General features: G+C 34.4%; 1 protein-coding gene across 1 annotated transcript in view; it reads right to left on the bottom strand.

The window, feature by feature from the left end:
• Positions 1 to 20,483, bottom strand: part of LOC138698272 (uncharacterized) — a 64,936-nt gene that overhangs the window by 16,969 nt on the left and 27,484 nt on the right. The window contains exons 2-5 of the mRNA XM_069824058.1: positions 15,640 to 15,860; positions 9,223 to 9,294; positions 5,897 to 5,968; positions 1,285 to 1,350 (exon numbers count right to left, since the gene is read on the bottom strand). Of these exons, the coding sequence (XP_069680159.1) occupies positions 1,285 to 1,350; positions 5,897 to 5,968; positions 9,223 to 9,294; positions 15,640 to 15,841 (412 nt within the window). The 5' untranslated portion in view covers positions 15,842 to 15,860. The remainder of the gene's footprint in view (positions 1 to 1,284; positions 1,351 to 5,896; positions 5,969 to 9,222; positions 9,295 to 15,639; positions 15,861 to 20,483) is intronic.

Genomic DNA, 20,483 nt, shown 5'->3' on the forward strand with positions numbered 1-20,483 from the left:
TCTTTCTGATAGCTCATTCTTTCCCCTAACTCGCAGCTCACACGCCAGGTCTCGCTTCCTCATCTGTAGCAGCTCCCTCCGCGCTATCTGCGCCCATAATCTTGAAAATAAGTATACGGGGTTGAAGTGAAATATCTTTGCAGATTTTCAGAGCGAATAACTCATGGTGTGTGTAACAAAAATATACTATCATATTGGTGGAAATTTCATAATGTTTTTCAGAAAAAATGTTTTTCTCAAATGTTTAACACCCTCTTATTCGGTAACTATTGCGAGTAGGATGGCGATTTTCTTTCATATCGATAGGAAACCCAATAAAGAATCTCTCTGGTGTACAGTATTTCAATAGCGTGGAGGGTTTTAGTGTAAATGTAATTAAAAACCATTAATTTCAAGGCACTGCACGATGCGAGCAGATTGCAACGTTGCGTCGTAGCCAGAGAGTAGCTCACCTAGCGAGACAGACCAAGTTCGTTGAAATCTTACATCTATATTACGAGAAAAGTGTGTTAGCGGTGATGTTATCACACTGCTGAAACTCCCAACTTGATTTTCTAATTAACCGTGCATTTAATCACAAAACGTAATATAGGTTTTCTATTCATTTAAGTGTACCCTACCGTGCCTTTCGATCTGCAAGGTTATTTTACTTTCAACCCTGCATGTCCGCAAGTAGTAAAAATATGCAGCTGAATTTTCAACCGCTAATCATTATAATATTGCTTCAAGATCAAGGTTAATGATAACCTATATGAGTTGGGCTGTAATTTTTCCATTTTTTTGTTAAACCAACTAACTGAAATATTGGTACCAGGACTCAAAACTCCCAAAAAGTGACTGGAATGAGAACCGAACTTGCACACTTTCACATCACGAACGGACGACTGAGTCGTCTGATCTGAGACGAGACAAAAGGATACGCTTTTGAGCGACAGGGCATCTGAATCACCTTACGAACGTTACCTTGCGAGTGGCGCTGTGAAATGACTTCCAAGAGTCGACCTATTAAGGCTGGTTCACAATAAACCGGGAACGTAAACGACAACGAGAACGGAAGTAATGTTAAAATAAATGTATTTAAATGTAAGCATTCGCAATAGTTAATTGAACAGAAATAATGTTTGAAGTAAATGTATTTCCGTTCTCGTTTCCGTTTCCGGTTTATTATGAGCCAACTTTTACCTTTTTCTGGTACTGTAGGCCTGCATGTTTAACATAAAATTATCGCACGAAAACTAAAATTCGTAACATTCAAATGACAATGTCAGTGGACTTCATACTCACCTTTAACCAAGTGTGTGTAACCTTTACCGGTATATGTGTGCCAAATGTCTGGATTATTCGGGGTGCCTAAACAAAAATGAGGAGCTTAAGTCACACATCATGTACAGGATTATTATGATCTAAGATAGCGTTTCTCAAACTATGGTCCTCGACTTCTGCCCTTGTGGTCCTCCCAAAAAAAAAAAACAAAAAAGAAAAAAAAAAACAGAAAAAAAAAATTGAAACGAATTGCGTATCACGCTACAGCTGAAAATTTCAGAGCTTGGAAATGGCACATGGCAATCGCCTTTCACTTTTTCTCCCAGTACTCATATTTTTTTTTTAATTTCTTACCCTACCCGACCCACTTCCCACTCTACTCTTAGCAACAAAAGAGTGATTTGAAGCACTATGAACGTGGCGTTTCTCGCCATCTTCTCCTGCATATCTGGCGCCGAGCCTGTAACCTAGCCAGGGACCATCCGAATTAATAACAGAGGACCAAAGTACCGAACCTTTTCATGTATTGATGACTTTATTAATAGTTTTGCCGACACCCAGTCTGCACATTGAAATGGGCACGTACTGTACGGCATACACCAATAATAGAACGTGCCAAATTGCATCTTTACTTGTTGAAAATCGGGCATGTTTCTGAATTAATTTTTTTATTTGTTTTATCCAGATGACGATATAAGAAATTTTAGACTTCGCGTATTTTAAAATACGACAGGTTTACTTTTTACACTTGCGTGTTTCGTGTCTAAGTGCCGTTTCAATTTCGCGGATTTCATACACTCGTTTAAAGCACTTCGTATATAACAACGCACCGAGGTTTTGTTGCACTCTCATTGCCACACCAAGTAAATCCAAGTTCCAAATAACTCTTGTCATATTTACGAAAGTTTTTTTTTTTCTTTAAAAAGCTACTAGTAGGACTAGATATTTCTTTAATGGCACTATAATTAATATATTTCTTCACACACAGCTTCTGAACTATTAGCACTGCCTAAATGAAGCGTATCATCATGTTCCTCTTTTTTTTTTTCAAAGATCCGGATTGAAGCCAGTTTTCCATTATTTATAATGGGCACTATTTAACAGAGATATGGACAACTACTAGCGTATATCACATAAGGAGGATTTTAAACAACTAACTGGTAACAGGCAAGCGATGAATCAATAATGCACAGAATGTATTATAAGTTATTTTGATTGGCTACAAAAAATATAATTATAAAAGAATTATAATAAATTAATCCTATTTTAAAATATAAGTATACTGGTATTGAAATGTGCTACAAAAATGATAAATTTGCTTTCGAAGGGAACAAGAGTAAGGTGGTCCGCGGAACTGTTCTGACTTAAAAAAGTGGTCCCCACTTCAAAAACGTTTGAGAAACGCTGATCTAAGATAAGAATGTGACTCCGACTACCCTGTTATATTCCACTTTCTCTTCATTGTTGAATTCACCCTATCTTTCCTGAATAAAAATTACTTTAAGAGAGAAGTTCAAAACAAAATCACTAACACAATTGAAGAGTCTGGTCCGAAAATACGTTAAGTCCATTTTTTTATGAAATTATTGAGCTAGTTTTTGTATCCACAGGTCTACGGACTGAGCATGTTTTCAAGTGACATGCACTATATCACAACCTTGTAGACAAGGATTGATTTTATTTTGGAAGAAAACTTAATCATAAAAATGGTGAAATGGACTGAGTGAGTTTTGGGACCACACTTTTCAATTACAACCCTATGTTAATTAAAGCCTCATAAAAGCAGTGGCTAGCTCTGAGGCTCGCACATCATTATAGTTTTGCTGAGGTTCGTGGAGTGTCTATACCGTGTTGTCGAGAGAACTGTCTTCAACGTTTCGAAACAACTAGCCAGTTACATCTACAAAGGGTGAAAGACAACTAAAATGCATCACACATATTGCAACCCCTACTTAGTCATCTTGGCCCAAGGTAAATAAGTGGAAATTGCAATATGCGTGACACATCTTGGTTGTCTGTCTCCCCCTGGAGATGGAACTGGGGAGTAATCCCGAAACGTTGAAGACAGTTCCTTCCACAACACGGTATAAATACAAGCTAACTTCAGCACAACTATACACCTTGGTTGCGACAAAGACAACTGTTTACTCATTCAGGATGAGATAGCTAAGAAGACGTGAAGAGAATGTAGAATAGTGTAGGCCTACATACATAGGACAATATAGGAGGATAGGGTAGGATAGACTAGTGTAGGATAGGATAGGGTGAGATAGAATAGGATATGACAAGATAGTGTAGAGTAGCGTAGGGTAGGGTAGGGGAGGGTAAGATAGAATAGGTGAGGATAGAGTAGAGAAAGTCAGGATATGATAGCTTAGGAAAGAATAGAACAGGATAGGTAGGATAGGGCAGGATACGATTGGATAGTGTAGGGTGGAAAAGGAAAGGGTAGTATAGGCTAGGACAGGATAGTGTAGAGTAGGATAGCATAGAGTAGGAAAGAATAGGATAGGATGGGATAGGACAGGACAGTATAGGATAGGATGAAGTGAAGTGGAGTAGGAAAGGATAGGTTAGGATAGGATAGAACACGATAGTATAGTGTAGAATAGGGTTTGATAGAATAGGATAAAGCAGAATAGGGTAGGATAGGATAGGGTAGGATAGAATAGGATAGAATAAGGTAGTGTAGGGTAGCTTAGGGAAGGGTAGGATAGAATAGGTGAGTATGGTGTAGAGTAGGGCAGGATATGATAGCGCAGGAAAGAATAGAACAGGATAGGCAGTATATGATAGAGCAGGATAGTGTGGAGTAGGATAGGATGGGATAGTGTAGGGTGGAGTAGGGAAGAATGGGACAGAATAGTGTAGGGTAGGATAGCATTGGGTATGAAAGAATAGAATAGGATAGGATAGGGCAGGATGTGATAGGATTATGTGGGATGGAGTAGGAAAGAGTAATATAGGACAGGATAGGATAAGGCAGATTAGTGTAGCGTAGAATTGGGTTTGATAGGACAGGATAAGGCATGATAGTGTAGTGTAGGATAGGATATGATAGACTAGTATAGAAAAGATAGTGTAGAGTAGGTTAGGTTAGGATGGGGTAGGGTAGAGTATGGTAGGATAGTGTAAGGTAGGATGGTGTAGGGTAGGGTAGGATAGAGCAGGATAATGTACGGTGGGATATAATGACATAGGGTAGGTTAGGTTAGGTAGGATAAGACAGGATAGTGTAGGGTAAGATTGAATAGGATAGGATGAGTTACGGTAGGATATGACAGTATAGGGTAGAGTAGGGCAGAATAGTGTAGAGTAGGATAGGATAGGGTGGAGTAGGGTAGGGTAGGGTAGGGTAGGATAGGATAGGGTAGGGTAGAGTAAAATAGTAGGCCTATATGGTAAGATAATCCACTTTCACTGGAAATATTAGAACTAATATCACAAAATTGACTTTCTGCGATAATTTCACGAGAACGTTTATGAACCAAAGTTGGGCGAGTAAATTACCTGTACGTATTTCACGTGTAATTTACATGTAAAATACGTAACGTAGAAAAATGTTATGCATGCAGATAATAAACTAACATTTATTAATTTTGACAATCTAAACATCAATTACTTCATTCCTTTTAAGTCCTGATAAGAAAAATGTCTTTTGCAGCAGAAAAAAAAAACATATATTTTTTGTGATTTTATACTGTAGTTTTTATATAGATTATAACTAGGCAGCGCATTTTCGTTCCCAAAGGTACAGCGGATCAAGTAGTTTCTTCTGGTAGCTACATCTGTTACGTCACGTGGATGCGTAAGCAAGGTCGAATTACAAGCATGTACGCATGGGGTCATTTAATAATAATGATGTAATGTAATATAAATGCGCCCCTGTAACGTCATATGGCGTAGTTTAAACAAATTGTATGTAATGTTCGTAAAAGATTCGAGTTTCATAACCACAGAATAGGCTATATGTTTTCGTTCACTGCAACGGGATAGGTTTTGATAAACGAATTCTTTGTACATATTGTGTAAAATATAAATATTGATAATTTGTATATTGATTTTTGTTATCATTATTTTGTCCCTGTAACGCCATGTGATGTAGGAAGAACATTTTCTTAGCTTAAACAAATTTTTACTGGCAGTTATAGTAAAATATATGAATTTCATAATCTCAGAATAATATGTTTTTGTTCACCGTAATGGAGTTGATTTCGTTAAATGAATTAATTGAATATATATTATATATAGAGTATTTATAGTTAATGTGTATCATGTTTACTATTATGTTCTATAATATATATTGTGCCGAGGTCAAGAAAGCATGGAGTTCTACCTCCATTCCTTTCCAAGCGCCTTGATGGCGATACCTTGACCTTTACCTTACAAATATTTCTAGCTACATCTGTGTCCGAAATACTCTGTCACTTTATTTGAATTTACCACATGTAGCGGAAGTAGGTTCCTGGACGATTCCATGAGATTTGTGGCGATAAAAGCAAATTCTTTCTTGATTTTGTGTTCCTCTGTGTTTACACATTAGTGTCAAATAGAATTAGAAAAGATCTTGCCTTACCTCGTCTTATGTTTACGTAGTCTTACCTTTTCAATTGTGGCTGGTTTGTTTCCTTACCTAAGTTAATTTGCAGCCTCCACTTGAACCTTCCATCTGATGTAAATGTTACCTCATGCATTTCTATGGGCTCTGGAAGACAAATAACTTATAACAACTGTAGGAAATCGTAGCTACATATTGGAACATTACATCTACATTTACAGACAAAGGCGCATCTGCATCGGGTGGCGTGATCAGGCGGGAGAACCAAAATGAATGTGATCAAAATCTGATTGTGTCGCACAGTCACACAAAAGCGCGGAGGTGATTTTTAGGTTGGCCCGCTGAATTTGCGACATTCTTCATTAATTAATATTATTTTTTTTTAAATTTCTCTCTTTTTCTAATATATCAGTTGCCAGGAGTAGACAGAAGTAACGAATCCAACAGAGTGGCGACCCATCTGGTCACAAACATCTGCCCTGATAATATAACCTGTATATACAGTAACGTTGGAGATATTAATCCTTTTCACGCGGTACGGGAAATGGTCGGAGAGTGCTTTATGCGAATCGATTTCGTGCGGACGGTGCAAATCGATTCGAATAAATGCTCGTTTCGAGAAACTTCCGTACCTTGTGAAAGGGACCTTGAGTTCCAGGAGGAGAAATACCCGAAGTCTATTTCTGAAGGGAAATACTGTTAGAAACTGTAGAAGCAAACAATAAAAAAATTCATATTAGGCCAGCATTTAAGGTCGGGTAAACATGTTTCTCCATTATTTAACACATTTTGTAAAATAATTTGTAAGTTTGCTATACTTCGTTCTTAAAAACTTCAGAAATACAGCAAAACCTCGTTAATCCGGACCCCGAAAAGTCGGACTTCGCTTAATCCGGACAGGCAAAAAAAATTATGAGTTTGGAAAAATTAAGGAACCTTGTTTTAGGTCTTACTTTTATACATTAAAACTATGGAATATAATAATTACAGTATTACACCTATAGTATTAAAAATAAAGAAAAGCCATCAAGCATTAAAGTAATTAAACTATACAAACACACAAACAAAGGCAAAGGAGTGTATTTAGGCCTATGCCCTTTAAATGCATCATTGTTGTTATAAATGGAGTTGCACTTTCTACTGTTGTTTCATGTTATTTCAGTTAATCCGGACTTTCGTTAAACCCTCCCAATTAGTCCGGATTAACGAGGTTTTGCTGTACTATGCAATTAGTTTAAGTAGGTTTGGTTCAAGCTGTTACTCAATATGGTATAATCGGATAGAGAGCAACAACAAAATTTACACTTCTTCCATTGGTATTGCTTCAAAAGCGGGTAATTGGAATTTGCTTCATGAAGTCAAATGATTATTTATCCAACTTTGATTTATTCCGATTTTAATTTTTTTTTAACTGAACAAATATACAAATATACATTATTAAAATATTAACATAAATATCGTCAAAAATATAAAGAAGACCATCATGTCTATTCTATCAGAAAAAAATTGACATGTCCTTTAATTTTATTGAATCTAAATGTTACACGACCAGTGGACTACGTCACAGCCATAGTTACAGACTAAGGTTATGCAACTCAATATTGATAATTAGGGCTATTGTATGCTGTTACATTGCTCCTCATGTGCCTCTGACTTTAGGTACCAGTATGTAATAATTGCGTTGGGTGTGAATTTCAGTGTGTTTCGTTGAACAGTGAACTTTAGTTGATCGGTTACATTACGCCCGAATAATGAACAGACAACAAACAACGATCTGTGAAGAAGAATAATAGCAAGATGCCGAGGAAAAAATTTGTGACTTAATTTCAAATGAGGAAATTTGTAATAATGATACAGATTTTGAGATAAATAATGCTTGGATTAAAATATTTCAAATACTCCCCCATTGTTTCTGCAGAAGTGGAACGAATTTTCTTTAGATATATGGCTGTGTTTTCTAGCAACAGGCGATCATTCTTCTTTGAAAATTTGAAAATGTGGTTTGTTATTCACTGCAACAATATATAAAATGAAACATTACGTAAAACAAAAACGTAATACACTATCATTTTAACATAGCGAAATAACAATACTAATAGTCTACTGGTCAATGTTATATTATGTGTATTTTCTACAGACAGCATGTAGTCAATGCTATTGTGAAGAAACTGAATAGTTGGAACACGAAATAGGAAAAAAATGTAGCAAGCAAGATGAAAAAAATACTGGATAAGGATTATGGATATTTAGCTCTAAGCTTATGTAAAATTTGCGACTTAATTTCAAATGAGGAAATTTATTAATAATGACACAGATTTTGAGATAGATAATGGTTATGTAAAATATTTCAAATATGTCCTCATTGTTTCTGCATAAGTGGAACGAAGTTTATCTGGATGTAAGGCTATGTTTTGTCGCAACAGATAATAATTCTCCTTTGAGAATTTGAAAATGTGGTTTGTTATTCACTGCAACAATATATGAAATGAAAAATTACGTAAAACAAAAACGTAATACACCATCATTTTAACATAGTGAAATAAAAAGGCTGATACTTGTCAATACTATATTAGGTGTATTTTCTACAGATAGAAATTAAAATGTCTTTAAAATAGTGCAATTCTTTTTCTTTAACAAAGAAAATATTGTCTTTACCTTTTTTTTAGCAGATAGTTACGGCTGGGGGGATCATCGCGCTAACCACACGATATCTCCATTCTGGTTGGATGATCGTCCACCTCTGCTTCGGCATGTGGGCGTGAGGCTAGCAGCCGGCTGATCGGTCTAGCCCTTCACGGGCTGTAGCGCCACCCATTATTATTATTATTATTATTATTATTATTATTATTATTATTATTATTATTATTATTATTATTATTATTATTATTAACAGATAGTTGTGTTTTAAAGTCAAAGGAGTGACTTTAAACCACCCAAATGCTGAGGACTAACTTACCGTGATGATAAGCATGAGTTCAAACGAACGGAAGACACTGCGTTAACTCACCCCAACTCTGAGACGGACTCAAAGTCAGAGGCGCACGAAGCACACTGGTAGTATAACGGCATATATTTCTCAGGCCTATTGATAATACATCCAGACCTAGGTAATATTTCGACTTTTATCTTCGTAATTCCTGTTTTGTAATTATTGTATTCCATTTTTTTAATTTTACAGAATTTTTGTTGTATTGTATTGTAGTGCAAAATTGTTATTTATAGGAATCCCCCCTGCCAAGCACGAGGTTGTTCAGATTGGTGTTGGCTATGTTTATTCTGTGTATTTATTTGGTATAGTAGTGTGTAGAAATAAATACATATACGAATTTAAGACATTATGTCTATGTTTTCGCAAATAAATTTAAATAAATTATTAAAATTAACAAACAATTGCAACTTACGGGTGATACGGGAATTTCGCTCAGGTTTCTTCCATGGGACAACTGGAAGGCTGGATGTCATTTCAGGCTCTTCTGTGAGAGGAATAATAACATATTATGTGTAACTGGATACTTTCATTACATCTCTGCATTGATTTGAGACACAGTTCCTATATTTTAACGTTGAAATTAATATTTAACGTTGAAGAGAGTTCTGTTCCTTATGTCTACAGAATGCAGCGGAAAAAGAAAAATTGAGTACCACCACAAATTTTCTCGTAGGTTTCACGAGTTGAACAGCTGTAGTTTCTTTAGGTTCTTTAACATGTTACAAATTAGAATAGTCCTTTAGAGTTCATTTTTTTTAACTTCTGTACTATTCAAAATACATAAATTTAATAATTTACTGTACACTCATGCAAAGACAAATCCTTGTATTCTCTCTATTCCACACAGAACACAACTTTTGCAATGCCAAAAGTAAGGCATGTCTTGTTTAAAAGCAGATACTTGTATATGTATATGAATATGTATATGTCTATATATATGTATAATATGGTTAATACAAAGTAAAAAACATGTACCTTATACATTTTGATTATACAACTTTTAACATTATATCACTTCGGAATATGTATTATATAGCTTTCGCGTGTTAAATATTATGATGCCGGGTTGACTAGTTTCAACCTGTTATGGGCCATCTTCAGAGCTGGTCTTGGCGCCTTTTGTTTGCGTTTCTGTGGATGTGTGTTTGTTTAGTGTAATGTCGAGTCAAAGAGTGTGTGTGTTCTGAAATTGAGTTTTGTGTTGAGAATTTCATTTGGATGTGTTTTTGTGTGTATATATATTCATATTGTTCTAGTGTTTTTAGTTTCTGGCTTTTTGGTTGGATATGTAGAATTTTTGTGTCTGTGTTTATGACGCTGTAGGTGTGGTTAGCAACAACTTTTATACAGGATAGACAGGCAGATCATTACAAAGAACACATCACAGCCATAACAAAATTACAAAACACTTCCACATATGCAGAACACATCACAAATGCTAACCACATTGAACATTAAACGTAAACAAACAACAACAACAACAACAACAACCCTTCTCCTCTCTTACAAATATCTCAACAAACAAAAAGGGGTGCACACATTCGCATACATTGACGTACGCCCGCGCAAAAACATTTCCAACGATAACTTCGAAACGACGCGTCAAAAGACATAGCTAGGTTGTTTAACAAAAAGGGTTCCTTATTGTTAGATCTATTACCCTTCAGAGTTTGTCGCAGAGGTTTTGAATCATCCTGTATAAAATAGGCCTAAGTTATTTGCTTAAAACGGAGATTTCAACTAGGAATTGGCAATCCTTTGAGAAATAACGTCTTTTATTTTTAGTCACCTACCGGGAATGTATTACAATTTTACATTAATTCGAAACCCAAATATTAATACCTTTATAACTAATTTCCTTAAAATACATGATGATTGGTTTTACAAGTGAAAATCGGTATAATATGAGAATGATTACGGTGTACTCTTCAGTAATCGTGAATGCATTCTAGATGGATGGGACTTTGATCTCATTATACCTAAACGCGCCCACTATTTTGTACAGAATAGAATTCATGTGAGGCTAATCGCTCCCCCTCCAATGTGTGAGCTTACATTTCAGGTTACATTTTTCAAAAGCTGCGAGAATATTTGCTTTTAGATAAAGAGATATCGTTGTCTTGCTGTGCATATACACGGTGTTAAGAAAAAAGTATCCAATATTTTAGGAGATGATATTATGCATCAAAACAAGAGAATAATGTCTAATAAACAAGGGTCCTACAACACATACTTTCTGAGATCTGAACACTTGTTCATAGGAGGTGTTCAATGTGACGTCCATTCATGTCAATGCATTTCTCTGCCCTACAATACAGCAGACTATCAGATAATCATACCGTACTTAACACCCCTGGCATGGAATAATGATACGTTGCAAGGAATACTGAAAACAAAAGTCTGGTTGCGGATATGAGCTGGGTTCAGCAGAGATGGTGTTGTGAATTTTCGTAATCAGCATGTGTGGGCTGATGAAAATCCCCATGCAGTTGAAGAAAAAATGCATCAGCACCGATTCTCAATCAACTTATGGGTAGGCATTCTTGGTGATAGATTAATAGGGCCATACGTGCTACCACAAAGATTAACTGGGGATCGTTATCAGGACTTTCTTATTAACGTATTAAAACAAATTTCAAAGAGTGCGTGATTCCTTACGCCGAAGGACAGAGGAATGCATTGCCATGAATGGACACCACATTGAACACCTCCTATGAACAAGTGTTCATATCTCAGAAAGTATGTTGTAGGACCCATATTTATTAGTAGGGCTAGGATTTTGATGACCTATAAATCATGAAAAAATGTCCTAAAAACAATGCATTTATGACCTAAAAATCTAAAAAAAAAAAAAAAAATGCCCTAAAAATTGATCTTACATAATTGTCTTAGTAGCAAAAGAGGTTTTGTGCTACTTAACATTTAGACTAGTAATTAAATTAAATTTTGCATAATACAGTATTTTCTAAGTAGTACACTTTAATTAATTATTTTATCTTATGTAGTTTCCATGTATGATCGTTCACCTCTGCGTCGGCATATGGCCGTGAGGTCAGCAGTCGGCTGGTCGGTCTTGGCCCTTCATGGGCTGTAGCACGATGGATTTACTTTACTTTTAGTTTCCGTGTAGTCTACCACAAGGCCACTCTTATCTGGAATTAGCAGGTATAGAGGAGTTTATAATGAAGGGATGATTGGACTGATTCATTACGTGGGGTGTATTACATTAAAATGGCAATATTTGTGTAGAAAAACGATTAAAATATTATACAAAATAATGAGTATTAATGGACAAAATATGTAAAGGAAATAGACATTATTTTACATTAATAACAGGGATTTATGGCCAAAATTAAATGAAAATACCTAAAAAAAATGACTGAATGAAACGAAAGATGCTCTTATGAGTTGAAACAGGTAAAAATGCAAAAAAAAAAAAAATGCCCTAACAAATATGTCTTAAAACACTCAGTTTACCACATAATATAAATACTAAAGCAGCTATGTTTCTGGCTTACTAGAAAAAAGATGCAATTTCATCAAAATCCTAGCCCTATTTATTAGACATTATTTTCTTGTTTTGATGCATACTATCACCTCCTAAAATATTGGATACTTTTCTTTAACATCCTGTATTCATTTTTTACAACCTCCCTCCCCAAAAATGATATTCTAAGGTCTGGACATTTTGGAGGTCACATAATTAGACTACCACGAAAGTACCAGTTGATGTCAACTATTATTGAGAAAATCGCAAGGTTGTGCGACATCCTACAGTAATACCGTGTCATGTCACTTTCTTGTTGCAGCCGTGGAATGAAGACTGGGTCTAAATGTCATCCATTTTTTTCTAAACATGGTTCATGCAGGGTAGGGTGAGAGTTTTAGTAATACTGACGAGTTGTATATTCAGCGTACAAGCGCCATAGACTTGTAATTCGGATCTTTCCGAACCCCATAGACTACTCATTGCGAAAACGACGTTGAACTGATGTTTCAAATTCTGTAAAACAAAACATTCATTTAGCTCCTATCCTCGCAGGAGACGGTGTTTGTTAGAATGACTCAAAACTCTTGTGTTTGACATCATATTGAAACTGAAAATAAATAACTTTTGTATAACATTTATTGTCATTTTATTTTATGCCTTCCAAAATGGATCAGACTATAATTCTTGGCATGATATAAAATTAAAAATTCTGTTTGAATGTGAGAGTACAATTGAAGTGTTCAGAGCCATAGTGGGCCAAGCGCCTTTTATTGAAAACGGAGAAAGCAAGGGTTAAAGTTAAGTGAATACCATACTTTAATGAAGATTGAAATATCATTTAGTTTTAATGTATGTATTTTATATTACTTGCCCTGCGTTTCCATTGAATTATGGTGATAACTTCATTTTAACCCTTCTTTTCTACGGTTTTAGTAAATGGCGCTTGGCTCACTATGGTTCTGAACCCTTCAATTCCCAAAGGAAATAGTGAGATGATTGCAACACAATGTAATGTTGTCATTTTTATTCTAAACTAGCCGTACCCGTGCGCTCCGCTGCACCTGTTAGAAATAAATATAAAGTAATTACATAATTAAAATAGGACGTTTGATCCAGGGGACATTCGTATTTGTTAGAAGGATAAATCGTTCAATATGTTACTTAATTGAAATTGTATTTAAATAAATAAATTGCGATCATTTTGGTCCAGAGAGCACTCATTTGGTGCAATGACAATTCCTTTAACATGTTTCTTAATTGTTACTACATGCAACTATTAGTTTAATGAAGATTGACATATCATTTAGTTTTAATGTGTAAACTTTATATTACTTGCTATATGGTTCCATTGAATTATGGTAATAACTTAATTTTAACCCTTGTTTTCTACGTCTTCAGTAAACGGCGCTTGGCCCACTATGGTTCTGAACCCTTCAAATAACTTAAATAGTGATACAGCATAAACAGTGATATGTAATTATATTTCTTTCTTTTGAAAATGTAAGAATTCACGATCTCCTATGTACCATTGCCATGGAATGAATAAATGTGTTTTTTCTTCCTGCTCAAAAATTTTATATTTTGCACATGGGAATTACTGCAGGAACAACAACGCTACAATCTGAGGCGGCGGTGAAAACGTATTCTATTGTTATTTTAAAAGTCTATCAGACCTACGAAATTTTGCATAGAATAAAACTTATCGGAAATCATTTTTAAAGAAACTTTTGTTATGTAACATTTTTCACAAAAAAGCAATAATAAGCGAGATATTTCGATTTAATTCAGGCCCCGTTAAATGAAGTATTTTGAATGCCATATAGCATAAAATCTAAATTACAAAGAACTTAATTTATATTTCAATTTTCATCGAAATCCGTTCAGCCATTATCGCGTGAAAAAGTAACAAACATCCAGACAGACAGACATACAAACAAAAATTTCAAAAAAGCGATTTTCGGTCTCAGGATGAATAATTATACATGTTAACACCAATTATTTTTGGAAAAGCGAAAATTACCAGAAAATTTTCGGTTATACATTTATTATTAGTATATATTATATTATATTATATTATATTATATTATATTATATTATATTATATTATATTATATTATATTATATTATATTATATTATATTATATTATATTATATTATATTATATTATATTGCATTATATAAAAATGCGTTGATAACGGATGTACTCCTATAAGAAAGTTTTTAATTTGTTGTGTGAGCTCTTGAATCTCAGAAGCAACAACTTTTACAACAGCGCAACATAATCTGCTTGACTCATTACCCAATTTTGTTTTTTTGCATTGCATTTATTGCATATATATAGTCTATTTTATGTAGGCCTATTTTAACACGATTCGATTGAGCATAGTTAAAATTTGAATTATAAAATAATGGATTGCTAAGCTAACGTACTATCACTGCATACTAAATCAATACACTCTCGTTGTTCGTTAATTCTCTGAGATTAAAATGAGTGTGTACATAAATATTATTTTAAGAAATACAGAAAACGAATGTACAAAATAGTCTATCAAATTTTCTGTCCATAAGAAGCTATTTTAATCTTACCTGTCCTCGATTTACTAAGAAGTTACTGTAATAACATTATAGCAGTATGTCCATCTAGAGAAACTACATTTTCCAATGGTGAAATAATAATTAATTATACAAATCGGTTAATTTAGCTTCCGATATTACTTCATACAAACACAGAAACATTGTCTGTAGGCTAAGTTTAATAGCTTTCGATTGTTGCTGTCCAAGGCCCCTTTTTCGATTGTTGTTGTCCAAGGCCCCTTATAGACGAAGTCATTTGTTATTTCATTGCACCGTCTTAGAGGCGTTATTTTAATTTTAAAACGCATTTATCTCATTAAATATCAGTCCTATCAAAATTTTGTAAAGAATAAAACTTATCGGAAATCATTTTTAAAGAAACTTTTGTTATGTAACATTTTTCACACAAATCAATAATAAGCGAGATATTTCGATTTATTTAATTCAGGCCCCCTTATAACCCCCCTTTTAAATAAAGTATTTTGAATGCCATATAGCCTAAAATCTAAGTTACAACGAACGTAATTTATATTCCAATTTTCATATGAATCGGTTCAGCCATTATCGCGTGAAAAGGTAACAAACATACAGACATACAAACAAAAATTTCAAAAATGCGATTTTCGGTTTCAGGGTGGTTAATTATACATGTTAGGACCAATTATTTTTGGAAAATCGAAAATTACCAGAAAAATTTCGGCTACAGATTTATTATTAGTATAGATGAAGACGATTAGCACCAGATTTCTCTTGCACAACACCTACCTTCATTACTTGGGCCTTCTGTGATGTCTTCAAAACAGACTGACGTAAGTGCCTCTCCACATTCGACACATTTTTTCAGATTAGATTTGCAGTCTGTGCATACACTGTGGCCGTTTGCACACTGTGTGAAGAGATCCTGCTTGTATTTCTTGCAGGACGAACATATCAATGAATCCTGCAGATCTTTGTGAAACGTATTCATGTCTTCGACTTATTGTGACCTGCGAACATAAAATTTTAACCGCCATTAAACAACGTTGAACCAACTGCAAAATTATCTATCGTTGGACTAACTGGTGATAGCGAGATAATGTCGATAATAGGTTATGGTATTGCCTGACATTAGGTTTACAGTTGTTTAGGTAACCATAAAACAAGTTAATCACGTAATTAGCTCAATCGAGATTCGAAACCACGCCTGAACGCAAACTTGGCTCACGAGTCCAGATCACTATCACTTGAGCTAAACCAGTTGCATGTAGTAGTTGAAGCTCAATGAAGTATAGAGTATGTTTTACTAGTCTTATTGACTGATTATTAAATGAATAATTTCAAGCGAAAAATTGTTCCGGGGCCAGGTATCGATTTCGGAACCTTCGCTTAACGCACGAATGCTCTACCGACGTAGAGAATAACCATAGTGAAATGAAGAGTATGATTAACTCATTCCTTAAAGAATGACAGGGTTGCGAGATAAATGAAAAGCAACCGTCGTACTAGTACCAACGGTATCTGGTCGCGCAAAATTCGATTCAGTATTAAAATGATGTAGAAACATTAAAATAACAATTTGTACATATGTTAAGCATTTTTCTTATCCATATCGACAATTTAGGCTTAATATTAACTCAGTCACAGGCATACAGGTATTCTATAGGCAACAACTCTGTAGGACTTCAGGTCTTCGTCACTCCATGCATGAAATATATAAGTAAAGTACATGGAAGAAATCAGTTACAGTATAATTTATGTTTTAATTGCACTCTTAACTTCACACATGACATAATATTTGAATAAAAACACTACATGGTATCCTTTATGTTAATCAAGTAAGATATTTCGCTACAATCAGTAAATACATTTTCTTTCTATACAGAAAGTAGTGGGTGCCTCAAATTTTAACAACAAAATACATAATACATTAAAACTAGATACACGTGAGTGTAAGCTTATTCCTATATAATCTCTATATTTATATATTCACAGTAATGATTTCAGCTCTATAGTCGCAGTGAGGAGCATGCCATTGTGCAGCTATGTTCTACTTATGTGGTCCTTCTAAGGAGGGTGGTATTGTAATCAAACATTCATTTTGAGGGATGTACCACACATTTATCAGTACAGTGTTTTATATTATGATATAGCTAGTTTTTTATTATACTGTAAATTGTGAGGAAAATGTTACAAGTATAAAATAATGGGGAAGATGACATGACGTACACCAGGCATGTCAATTGATGCCCACAGGAGCAAGCGCGCGCTTTAGAGCCCAGGAGAGCCTGAGCGCTTTACAGCGGAAAGGAAAGAGACAGACGAAAGAGGTGGTATATGCCGCTTGGTCCAGCTATATTCAGGGATGGCCAGCACTGATTCAATAGATAAAGGGAATAGAACTTATTAAAACTGCATCCATGTTAATTTTTAGATTTGCCTGAGAAGTATCAGTGCATTATAAGAATGTAAGTTTTAATTTTAATGCTCATATTTCACAAGTTTGATTTTTTTTATTCAAAAGAAATATTTTCTCAACTTTTCGTATAGAAAAGTGAAATTTTCAGGTATAGGCTTATTTATTTAGTAGCCTTACAGAATGTTTTCGTAAATCTAATATATACCGTATATAGCCTACGTATTACTGAAGGTAGTGTATTGAAAATTTTGAAAATATTCGCATGGAAATTGTTTGTAAGGAAATTAATTAACAAAGCAACTACTGTTACATCATAAGCAAAAGATACGTGCCCATGTGTTGTAAAAATGTCAGCTCTATAGCTTCAGCAGATTTCGAGAAAATAATTTAATATTCTGATGATAGGAAGTTGCTCACAAATATCACCTTAAAAGCATAATGCGATAAGAGTTTTGTTATGTAATATTAGTTACAGTTAAAACATATACAGTACCTAGGTAACTTTGCTTTGTACTGTAATATTGTTTTGATTAGTTTATTGATTACTTATGTAAGGCTAAAGATACCATCAATATAAATTCCAACTTATCATGTCATACTCAATCTCTTTCTTTGGAATATCGCTTTCTTTATGAATGATGTGTTTCATCCACTTAATACAGTTAATATTATACTACTATGGAATTTAAGTGAATATTCCTTCTTAACTCTCTATTATGTTATTAAGATTTAAAACACAAGTGCAATATTAAGAAATCAGTGTTAGTACTTTTGTTTTACAGACGATATAGATAATATTAAACAGAAAGAAGCCATTTAAAAATAACGACATAAAATTTCACGTTCCGTTTGAAGTTTGTGCACCACTGTTTTCTTAATCCAACAGGTTTCTTATTCATATACACAACCCTTCCTCTTTCCATACTTAGCGCTTGCTGCCCGCTCACGACGTCAAGGTTAGAAAAATGCGCTTGCCTTGACATCACTGGCGTACACTAATAATGAACAGCTGTCACTACTAATTTTTCCTTTAATGTAATTCAGTGTTAAAAGTGTTTTCAATAATATTTAGTTCTCAGTGCTGCTGTAAGCTTCAGATTAAGTTCCTGAAGTGGGCGCGGGTTCTTAAACTTCATTGAATATAGGTCCACTTCTCGTTAGCGTTTTCTTTGCGAGACTGCTTATTGCACGATCTGACGACACCAAAAGCATATTCAGCACTAGATGACAAGCCACTTCTGGAAACTTTTTCTATATTTTGTTCATATAAAATAAATTTCTCTCTAGGCACTTCTTTTTGGGACTGTAATTTACTCAGGATTCGGTGACAAGCAAGCAAAATTAAAAATCATAACAGTATCTTTAAAACGGATTATATGTAAGTTTTCAAATCATTATTTTACAGTAAATAGTTAAATTGTTGATCACTTCTTTCTGCTTTGTCATCTGTATGGGGCCAAACATGAAAAAGATCGTTCCGCGATACCTCTTCTGAGGCCCAATTGTATAAAACTCCCTGACTAAAGATCAACTTTGATCGAAGATCGGAAAGTGAACCGAGTTCAGGCACTTCTTCTATTGTATAAAACTTTTCTGCGATCAAATTACTTTGGTTCAAATGCAATCTAAGTTCACGTGAAAAGGATTTGGCAACATCGCATAAACAGGTGAAGTATGTGATGCGCGGGCCATGTTGTAAAGATTTGTTCAGTGTTGCCAATGTAGCGACTTTAACTATTTTTCAACGACAATTTCTTTTAACTTTTACATGGCTTAAATAGGGATTTAGCGACCTTTTTAACACCTAAAGTGACAAAATTTAATCTTTCTTAGTTGATAATGAGAAATCTAGCGACTTTCCAATTACTTTTTGGCGACTTTCCGTACACTCTGTTGGAGACACTGGTTTGTTTTGTGCATTGTAAATAATGGCGGACAATAAGAAGAAGGTTGACCGTTCTCCAAATTGTTATCATGTTATGATGTTTAATACTGCTAAACATAATAAATCTTTATAAAACGACAATTTTCGTTTAGTAATAAAGTTGATTGAAAATTAATGTACCTATCATATCCATTAATAATAATAAGTAATGGTTGTTATGAACATAATATAATTATAGGTTATGTTATTTGATACTGCTGAACACGATAAAGCCTTATATAATATAAGAACGTTTGGGTATTAAGGCAAGAAATTGAAAAAATTAATAATTATATAAATGTACCTACCATATGTATTAATATTAATAATAATGGATATTCTTTTTGCACAATCTGCCACTCGTATATTTCAAACAGAAAAGAAATAACTGAACTTGGATCATCTAACTTAATCGGAGAAATTTCTTCAGTCAAAGTTGACTTTAGTTTAAGACAAATTAATCTCAGATTAGATTTTATACAACACAAAATTCCAAGTTCAGCTAGACCGAGGATCAATTTAATCTCTGATCTAAGATTAAATGGTTTATACAATCGGCCCTGAGAGTATTAAAACCTGAAAAAAAGGCAAAGTTACAAAAAGTAGCAGCTAGTTTCTATGTAGGAGAAAGAATAAGGTATTGGCTTTAGTCTTCTGAAAAAATTTAGACCAATGGTTGACAATTCTAAATTTCAGGGTGTAAAAATACTCAAAAGTAGAAGTTAAAATAGCAATAATTTCTCAATTTTCAAACTAATTTCACTCTAAAGTTGTAGGCCTAAGTTGTATGGGATTTTTCAAATATGACAAATAGCACAGATCTTGGTCTCCCATATCTACCAGTAACCGATAAACATTGTCGAAAAAACACGTCCTTTCAAGCACAGTTATCGAACATAAATTATGAGCTCGGCTTCAGGCCGGGGATGCGATAAGAAACGCCATACTTCTGACTTCTTTTGCAACACAAGGGCTGCACAAATAGGCCTAAGCATAACTATAGCAAATCTCGTATCCTTTGATATTATGGTAATTAAAAACTCCATAAAACATGAAAATATGTGATATTCAGTTTTTGTATTTTGCGCGGCCAGATAGCGAAAAAGGATCACTGTGCGTCGCCACACTTGATTAACTCTTTCTGATCCTGTCAATAGAAGCTGACAGCACTCCTATTCGCTCGAGAATACTCTGCTATAGTCTATTACAAAATAAAATAATGTCTGTTTGTTTCACATCACTTGAAATAAGTTGGTGGGTATGGTCGAAGGGAAGTTATGACGTATTACT

Source organism: Periplaneta americana, chromosome 4 (assembly GCF_040183065.1).
Source record: "Periplaneta americana isolate PAMFEO1 chromosome 4, P.americana_PAMFEO1_priV1, whole genome shotgun sequence".
Lineage (NCBI taxonomy): Eukaryota > Metazoa > Arthropoda > Insecta > Blattodea > Blattidae > Periplaneta > Periplaneta americana.